Source organism: Cajanus cajan, chromosome 6 (genome assembly GCF_000230855.2).
Source record: "Cajanus cajan strain Asha chromosome 6, NIPB_CcT2T_4, whole genome shotgun sequence".
Taxonomy (NCBI): Eukaryota; Viridiplantae; Streptophyta; class Magnoliopsida; order Fabales; family Fabaceae; genus Cajanus; species Cajanus cajan.
Genome location: NC_138522.1, coordinates 47,824,925 through 47,834,639, shown reverse-complemented (window position 1 = coordinate 47,834,639; position 9,715 = coordinate 47,824,925). Strand labels below are relative to the sequence as shown.

Below are 9,715 nucleotides of genomic sequence, written 5' to 3'. Positions count from 1 at the left end.
TTTTTTATTCTTGTTTCATTTTTTTTAATTCTTTTTTGTCTTTGTTTTGCACTATGTTTTTCTTTTTGTTTTGATGTTCTTTTAGTGTGGTGTAACAACTGATGGAAATGGATATTACAATTCCTCAATTTGGTGACGTGTTTATGGAAGGTAAAATTAAAGTGATGTTACGAATTGTTTTTGCTTCTCTACTTTTCAAATCAATTTCTCGTTTCATTTCTTTCTAATTTTTGTTTGTCTTTGTTACTTGATAAAGTTTTTCTATCTATTTCTCAATTTGGTTACCTTGTGCCAATGGAAGGTAGAAATTAAAGTGATGTAATCAGTATGTGTGCGTGGAGTGGTAGAATGAAACAAATGTCTTTATTTGAGTTGATTTTTCTTTTTTTAATTTTAACAAATGTGAATTGTGGCTTGCAATTGTGTTTGTGATGAGAGATATTTATTTATTTTTAAATGCAAAAGAATAAGGAAGCAATGTCGTAATATGTTATGGATAGCTCTTTAAATTCTCTTCATGCTCTTGTAATTAAAAAAATTGATTTACAAGATGACAACTAAATGTCTTTTCTCCATTTTTTTTATAAGATATATGGAATAAATATTTTTACATTTTTTTTATTATCATTGATCTATTATACGGGCAGCGGAAAAAGCCATGTGAAGACTTGGAAAACTATCTTGAAGCAATTGATAAGTTGAGAAGCAACATTCAGTTTTTTGGCAGTAAGAAGAAGATGAGTTTAAGCAGTCATTATCATCTCACAGGTATGTATTTTTATACTTTATGTTGTTCATCTTTTGGCATGCTTGACAAAAAGTTCATTAGCCTGCGTAAACCAAGTAACTGTTGATGGTCAATCTTTCAAGAAAATGATATATTCTTTAATGCTAAACCAAAACAGCTTCCTATGTAATAGTTGTGTGTGCTTCTTTTTTCCCCTGCATTGTGAAAATTTTATTTGTTACTGCTAACATCTTCTAATAATGCAGTTTAATTCATGTCAAGAGCTTGTGGGTCTTGAAAATAAATTGGACTGCATTAGAGAAACATAATTCTGTAGACTTTGCAGTGGTGGCGTAATATACAACATGGTTTTGACACCCCTAGGTATAGTGCTTTAAAATTTGCTTGTGATACGCATTTCTAACGATGATTAACATTACTATTGCATCTTTATTATAATTATGTTGGGATACCCGCTCAATTGTATTAAAAGCTTCCAAAAGCTTGGTGTTGAGAGACTCTAGCAAGATGATGTTCAAAAGCTGCAATGGGGGATTTTGAAAGCCAAAATTGGAAACTGGATTAATTTCATGCGCATAGTGGTAAGATGATTGTAGGATTGGTGCTATGTTTTTTCTCGTCATTGTGTTATTAATTTTTCCAAATATTTAATTATACATGAACTGTTTTGCTGGCGAGAGAAAAGTTTGTGATCTGATATTTTAAGGCTTTGATTCACGTAGTGAACAGTGTTTTGCGAAGGTGACTACAAACATTGTCTCAATGCTACTCAGTTTTGGAGAAACAATTGGCAAAAGCAATAGATCCCCATAAATTTTTTATGTACTATTTAGCATGTATGAAATAATGCAAGAGCTTCATTCAGAGGTAAGACTTTTGAAATGCAAAATCACGAATCTTGATGCTATCTCTTTCTTGTATTGGTTTCATAAATCTTTTGAGGTCAATTTATATAGTTTTATTTTCTGTTCAATGGTCACAACTTTTCTAATTTATCACACAAGTGTTAGTGCCTATCCATGTTAGTGACTTTTCACTTGCATTACTAATCCTTTTCAATTGTCTATGAGACTAGTAGTAGTAAAAGATCTTTAATATCTCTTTCCCTCCCTCTGAGTGGGTGTGTCTGGGACTTGTTGTTTTCTTGTATGTTTCATGCCTATATGTTTGTGTGCGCTTTGTCTATATTTCTGTTATGTGTCTATATATTAGTGATTGAGCTTTAATTGATCAACATGAGATTATAAATTTTTTTTGAAACAATTTAGCCATGAAAGACAGGTTCTAGTTTTCAAGATTTAATTTTTTGTATTCTTTGTTTGTTTCTGGTAAAATTTTAGACAGAATTCTTGATCAAGATATTCTTTGTTTTGGTTAACTTAGACTCTTAACCACTTAAGTGGTTAATCAACTCGGTTCTTGGTTGTAAGTAACAACTTGTTGAGCATCTTAACTAGTTAAGTGGTCAATTATTTTAGATATTGAAATATTTTTGCCAATATTTAATAGTTTCCCCTGTATTTTTCTACTTCTCATTTTTTAAAATTTTTCTTTCCTTTTTTAATTTTGAATTTTCTGTTGACAATATTCAGGAATTTCGAGCAGCCATCTTATTGATGTTGCATCATTTGATCATGGTCTTCCCTTCCTCGCAATGCAATGTATGTTGTTGACATTTCTTTCCCCTCCCCTCTAACCAAATACTATGCAAGTGTTATTATTTGGTCTATTCCCTCTCAAGTTTAAAGATGGCATGATGATATCGATAGGTCCATTAACTTGTATTTATCTTGTCAAATAAATTTCTTTGGGCATGAGAAATTTTTATTAAGTTACATATATAATGTCACTTGTTTGTGTTATCTATATATTCATACACACACAAACAAATATATATATATATATAATCATTTTCCTCGATATAAACAATGACATTTACTTAAATTATAAACCGCTCTCTATTGCTATCAAAAAAATCTCATTCACTAATCATTAATCTCTAATAGTAACATTACCAACATGCTACTCTCTTCAGTTGCACACACAGAAAAATTATTTTCTAGTAAACATGGATTTATAACACCTAAAGACTTGTTTTAATGAGGCTGATTGTTACCAGAGATTTGGTAACTCATGGAGATTTGGCGAAACATAGCTATTATCTTTTGGCAGAAAAGCTACAAAATGAGGGTGAGAAGTTTGTTGTTCAAGATATTCTTGAGAAGCATCTTCGGGTTACACTAAACCATAAAATATTCTATGATCAGGTACGCTCATTTCTTTTAGCCTTTTTGAAAAGAAGTAAGTTGCACGTGTTTTGATGATGTGCAATGTATTCTATTTTTTATTTTCAGATTTAGTTCAGATTGTTTCCTGTGCAAACCTCAAATAAATGGTTGGATAATAATTTTATACATCTTAAATCAAGCATTTTTAAGTGTATTTCAGACATCATCCAGAGGTCACTGTTCTTCCAATTTAATTGTTGGTTTAGGAGGTTCAGAGAGTCTAGACAGGTATGATTTCTTTGTTGTCTTTTCCGTATAGTGCAAAATCCTTTATTCAATATGTCTTTTTATTATATATTTATAGTGTAGTCTTGACTATAAGAGAAACAAATTGTAGATGAGATATGAGTATATTTATAAATAATAAATCTAGTACAATTTCAATACTTAATTAAAAGAGAAAGGATTGCATTACTCATGACTAAAGGAAAAACCAATTATAAGTGAGATATAGATATAGTATTTCAGGGGTTGGGACTTGGGGTGTGATCTTGCATCTTGACAATAAGTACAATAAGTGCAATCAAATATAAAATAACTTTTGATATCTCAAAGATTGGGTAAGGTTAAGTTTTTGTTATTGATTATTCTTTGTTAATTGGTGTGTTTATCATAATTTTATAGAAAATGTGGTTATCTTAAGTTTTGCTAAAATATTAATTTTTTAGAACAATAATATGGGTTAATATATTACTTATGTTTCTTTTTATATAAATTCATCTTAACTTGTATATTTTTTAATAAAAATGATAAGTTAGTCCATAAACTATACTAAGCATGAAATATGTTGATTGCTAAAATGAAATAAGTTAATTTAGTAGTTGAATTAATTATTTATTTGAAACAAATTAGCCTATAAGACACCATCGTAATGGACAGCCTAAGGTTTTGCTCATTTGTCCTTGTGTGATTTATCTTTGTCTCTATGTTTGTCCTCATTTTTGTATGTGTGCTTTATTTCAAATTGTGTTTGTTTGTGTGTCTGTTTGTGTCTTTATCTATTTGTGGTTGTATCTTTGTCACTCCCTCTGTGTGGTTGTTTGTGTGACTTTGTTGTGTGTGGTCATATTTGCATTCGTGTTTATTTTTGTGGGTGCTACTATAAATTTGAATTTTGAGAATGCAATATTTTTCTATTGTTAACTGTTAATGACCCTTAGCTGAATTAGAATGTTTGAGTCAATCCTTGATCAATTTTACTTAGATGGTATGATATTGTTATCATTGCCTTAATGATATAAATTTTTACCCACTAAAAGAAAAATTTTGCCAACTTGAACATTTCAATGTTGTTATTGTCCTTCAATTCAGAAAAACTTGGTTGGGTATGTGAATCCTAAAAATTTATCCCTATTCCAGAATTCTAAACAACATGGTTTGCTTTATGTATGGATACTTTGATCGACATATGATACATATGAGATTATAAACTTTTTAAGGTTATCTCTGACCTGATGTGGAAAAATGTGGTTGTTTAATTGATGAGTTTTTTACTCATCACGCGAACATGTGGGGTATATGAATCCTAAGAATTTGTCCATGTCCCTGAATTAAAAAATTTATGTAGCCCTTATTTAATGAATAGTTTGATCAGCACATGATAAACATTAAACATCTTGATTGCCTTTATGTATGGATACTTTGATCGACATATGATGCATATGAGATTATAAACTTTTAAGGTTATCTCTTACCTGATGTCGAAAAATGTGGTTGCTTAATTGATGAGTTTTTTGTTCATCACGAGAACATGTGGGGTATATGAATCCTAAAAAGTTGCCAATGTCCCTAAATTTAAAAATTTATGTAGCCCTTATTTAATGAGTAGATTGATCAGTCTATGATAAACCTTAAAAATCATGGTTTCCTTTATGTATGGATACTTTGATCGACATATGATGCATATGAGATTATAAACTTTTTAAGGTTATCTCTTACCTGATGTCGAAAAATGTGGTTGTTTAATTGATGAGTTTTTTATTCATCACGAGAACATTTGGGGTATATGAATCCTGACAAGTTGTCTATGTTCCTGAATTTAAAAATTTATGTTGCCCTTATTTAACGAGAAGTTTGATCGGCACATGATAAACATTAAACATATTTGGTTGCCTTTATATGAATACTTTGATCGACATATGATGCATATGAGATTATAAACATTTTAAGGTTATCTCTTACCTGATGTCGAAAAATATGGTTGTTTAATTGATGAGTTTTTCATTCATCACGAGAACAGGTGGGGTATATGAATCCTAAACAATTTTCCATTCTCTGAATTTAAAAATTTATGTAGCCCTTATTTAATGAGAAGTTTGATCGGCACATGATAAACATTAAATATCTTAGTTGCCTTTATGTATGGATACTTTGATCCACATATGATGCATATGTGATTATAAACTTTTCAAGGTTATCCCTTACCTGATGTCGAAAAATGTGCTAGTTTAATTGATGAGTTTTTTATTCATCACGAGAACATGTGGGATATATGAATCCTAAAAAGTTGTCCATGTCCCTGAATTTCAAAATTTATGTAGCCCTTATTTAATGAGTAGTTTGATCGGCACATGATAAACATTAAATATCTTGGTTGCCTTTGTGTATGGACACTTTGATCGACATATGATGCATATGATATTATAAACTTTTTAAGGTTATCTCTGACTTGATGTCAAAAAATGTGGTTGTTTAATTGATGAATTTTTTATTCATCATGAGAACATTTGGAGTATATGAATCCTGACAAGTTGTCCATGTCCCTGAATTTAAAAATTTATGTTGCCCTTATTTAACGAGTAGTTTGATTGGCACATGATAAACATTAAACATATTGGTTGCCTTTATGTATGGATACTTTGATCGACATATGATGCATGAGATTATAAACTTTTTAAGGTTATCTCTTACCTGATGTCGAAAAATGTAGTTGTTTAATTGATATGATTTTTTTATTCATCAAGAGAACGTGTGGGGTATATGAATCCTAAAAAGTTGTTTATGTCCCTGAATTTAAAAATTATTGTAGCCCTTATTTAATGAGTAGTTTTAACGGCACATGATAAACATTAAACATATTGGTTGCCTTTATTTAATGAGTAGTTTTTTGGCATGGTTTCCAGGCAATTCTTATTCAACGTTGATTGTCCTGCCACTTCTATCTCATTTATGGGAGGTGAGTCGTGTCTCTATGTGTGTATCTCTCATTCTTTGTGCTTGTGTTTGTGTGTGTTCATTGTCTCTATGTTTGTGTTTGCTTTGTGTATGTATTCTATGTGTGTGTATCTCTATCAATGTCCTTGTGTTTATGTTTATGTGTGCATTCCTTGCCAATCAGCAGTGTTGTTTTAGATGTCCATGAATTATCTTTACTCAATTTGTATGTTATAATTGTCCCTTAATTCAGGGAGAGAATATTTTTTATTCATCAACATAAAAAGAGATGGTAATTTTTTTATATTTTTGTTCATTCAAGAGCATAAAAACTTGTCAAATAAGAATTAGGTATATAAACTCTATATTCCTAATAAAATTTGTTGGCAGTTGGGTTTTTGATCGGTGTTAGACTTCTCAATTTGAAGAGATTATTGCAGCCAAAAGATATCATTTGGCACATAACTTTCAGTGGTTCCTGGTTTCCTTGAACAGCCTTGTGGTGAGTTAAGTCTTTCTTGAATGCACCTGTGAAATGGCTATCAACATGGAGGAGTTGATACTGCTCTCACAAATGTTTTTCTAACATCACTCTTAGCTATGGTGGCGGAGACCACAACTTTCCCCATAGACTTGATCAAGACCAAGCTTTGTGTAAGTTCCCTTTTATTCCTTCCCTTTAAAGTGTGCGAGTTTGGGCTCTATCTCTGTGTGTATGGCTATGTTCTATTTATATGTGTGCTTGGTGTCTTTGTCTTTGTTTGTGTGTGTTTATATGGCTTTGTGTATTTGTGTCTCTATGTGTGTGCTCGGTGTTTATGTTTGTCTCTTTGCATGTGATGTGTTTGTGCTTGTCTCTCTCTCTATGTATGTCTCTCATTGTCTTGGTGTGCTTTATTTTTCTCTCTGTGTTTGTCTTTTTCTGTATGTGCTTTATCCTTGTCTCTGTGTTTAGATGAGTGTTTTATTTTTTGCTTTATCTCTCTATGTTTGAATCTCACTCACTCTCTGTGTGGGGTGTGTCTGTGACTTTGTTGGATTGTTACCTAATTGGGAGGACCAAAGTTGTCACTGCATTTTGTTATTGCATTGACTTCCTAACATCTTAAAAGTTTGACCTTTTACACAGTGAAGGTACAACTTATCCATCTTGGTAATGGTGATGACAAAATAGGTTGTCTTGGTTGGTTTGTACAATCTGAGTTTGCTTGTGTTAGGTGAATAGCTGCAGCATGTCCATAAGGGAAAAATTGGTGATGGAAATAGGCCTAATGAAGGTGATAAGTCTGTTGAATTTTGTTGGCTTTACTTCATGCATTGGTTTGTGCAACATTGGCATGGATAATGGGAAACAAAACACTGTGGAGAAGGCAATATGTACGGGTATACTAGTTTAAAAGGATTCACCAATTTTGGAGAACTAAGTAGATATTTATAAAAGTCACCTGCTTTAATGGTATCAAATAAGGTCAACTACTAATGATATTCCTTTTGTTCATGTCACTTGTATCGAACAAAGTTTCCCTCCATTAGATTTTGACTTAAATGTGGCAGATGAAAGGAATTTTGAGGATGGTGGTTTGCGTAGTTTATTAAAATCTTGATCACATGATAGTATAAATGTGGAACTTGATCTTAATTTAAAGTTGATGAAGCAACTGCATATTCCTTCTTTACCAAGTAAGTCTTCAATGTCCAGTTAATGAGTCATCTAACAGTGGAAGTGTGACAAGAAACTTTGATTTAAATAAATGGCCAGATCTTGATGAAATAAGCAACGAAGACCTAGCAAGTATTCAACATAGAGGAAAAGTAGGTACTGTACCATTCCCTTCAAAGTATGTGAGTTTGTGCTCTCTCTCGTGTGTATGTCTATCCTCTATCTCTATCTCTATCTCTATCTCATGTCTGCAAGGATGGATGGTGTAAATAAGCTGCATCAGTTAACATTATACTTGCCTTCATTATTTGCAAGAAGCGGCAAACCATTCACATTTGATCCATATATATCCCTCGGCAAATGCACCTCTGCACTTAAAGTCTCATTTTCAGTAGAAAACAAGTATGACTGGTTTATGAGATAATTTCTCACGGAACTATTCTGCCTTCTTGGTAAAGATGTTCTGTACTTGAGATAAACTTATGGAATGAGTCGAAAGTCAACTGGATATGCTTGTTGAATCATTCCCTCTTCTCTAACAAGCATGCTTAGTCAAGTCTAGAAACAAAACAAACTGAAAAAACAGCAGTCAGGAGAATTCATAATATATATATATATATAAAGACACATTGAAGTTTCAAAAACCAGCCAGTGATTCAGTGTTGGAATATTGTCTTCGTATAAAAGTCTAGATTGAATTATCTGTCTCTATGTTTGTGAGTGGACTTTCATTGATCAACATGAGATTATAAAATTTGTTGAAACAATTTGGCCATAAAAGACCCGATCCAATTATCAAGGTTTAATATTCTGTATTCCTTTTTGTTTATTTCTGGTAAAATCTCAAACAGAATTCCTGGTCAAGATATTCTTTGTTTTTTCTTCCTTTTTAATTTTTAATTCCAGTCCAAAGCAATATACACGCCCAAAGCTATGCCTTAGTTACAGGACTTTACAATGTTGATTTTGAATAAAAATGGCTTGTAGAAAGTAATAACTGCCCGCGAACATCCAATTCTCTATAACATTTTTTTATCCTGATCAAGTCTCTATAACACATATCAGTTTAGAAAGTAAGGCTTGAAATCATACATGGCTTATTATATCTTGAATTCCTCATGAAATTAGTGTATTGGATATATACCACGTAAAAGAAGTAATGATGCAGCTCCTTCAATGACATGCCCAAGTTCCAGATATTTTAGAGGTGAGGTGTTACTATTTAAGGAAACTTCTAGTGATTCTACATAATGCAAAAAAGTACTGAACTAAACATAATCTTTTGCAAAAAACACACAATAAACAGAGAATACCTTGATCATAATGTTTTCCAAGCATTTGGTGGCATTGAATCGCTTACGGTCCATTCTTCCAAAGTCAATTATATCCAAGATCTATTAAACCACAGCTACGCATCAATAGATATTTCAAGAATCAAATAGTGAAGTCAAACGCCCTGATCACGAATTATCATGGTACAAAAAAAAATTTCATTTCTGCAAGGATGGATGGTGTAATAAGCGGCAAACCATTCACATTTGATCCATATATATCCCTCGGCAAATGCACCTCTGCGCTTAAAGTCTCATTTTCAGCAGAAAACAAGTATGACTGGTTTGTGAGATAATTTCTCACGGAACTATTCTGCCTCCTTGGTAAAGATGTTCTGTATTTGAGATAAACTTATGGAATGACTCGAAAGTCAACTGGATAGGCTTGTTGAATCATTCCCTCTTCTCTAACCAGCATGCTTAGTCAAGTCTAGAAACAAAACAAACCGATAAAACAGCAGTCAGGAGAAATCATAATATATATGTATATAAATACACATTGAAGTTTTAAAAACCAACCAATGATTCAGTGTTG

At 32.0% G+C, this 9,715-nt stretch overlaps 1 protein-coding gene across 25 annotated transcripts in view; it reads left to right on the top strand.

The window, feature by feature from the left end:
- Nucleotides 1–8,089, top strand: part of LOC145959112 (uncharacterized) — a 31,193-nt gene extending 23,104 nt beyond the window's left edge. For 15 of the 25 annotated variants that reach the window (XR_014434832.1, XR_014434834.1, XR_014434829.1 and 12 more), the window contains 8 exons: nt 86–150; nt 648–768; nt 994–1,329; nt 1,471–1,615; nt 2,341–2,409; nt 2,868–3,015; nt 3,103–3,264; nt 6,159–7,541. Coding sequence is in view for 2 of the 25 variants with exons in the window: in XM_083077306.1 (XP_082933432.1) it covers nt 3,008–3,015; nt 3,103–3,264; nt 6,159–6,211; nt 6,580–6,680 (324 nt within the window). In the remaining 23 variants the exon portion in view is untranslated. Of the gene's footprint in view, nt 1–85; nt 151–647; nt 769–993; nt 1,330–1,470; nt 1,616–2,340; nt 2,410–2,867; nt 3,016–3,102; nt 3,265–6,158; nt 7,542–7,948 lie in introns of those variants that run through there. The other 10 variants (XR_014434837.1, XR_014434821.1, XR_014434814.1 and 7 more) reach the window with 10 other exon arrangements.
- The last annotated feature ends 1,626 nt before the right edge of the window (nt 8,090–9,715 follow it).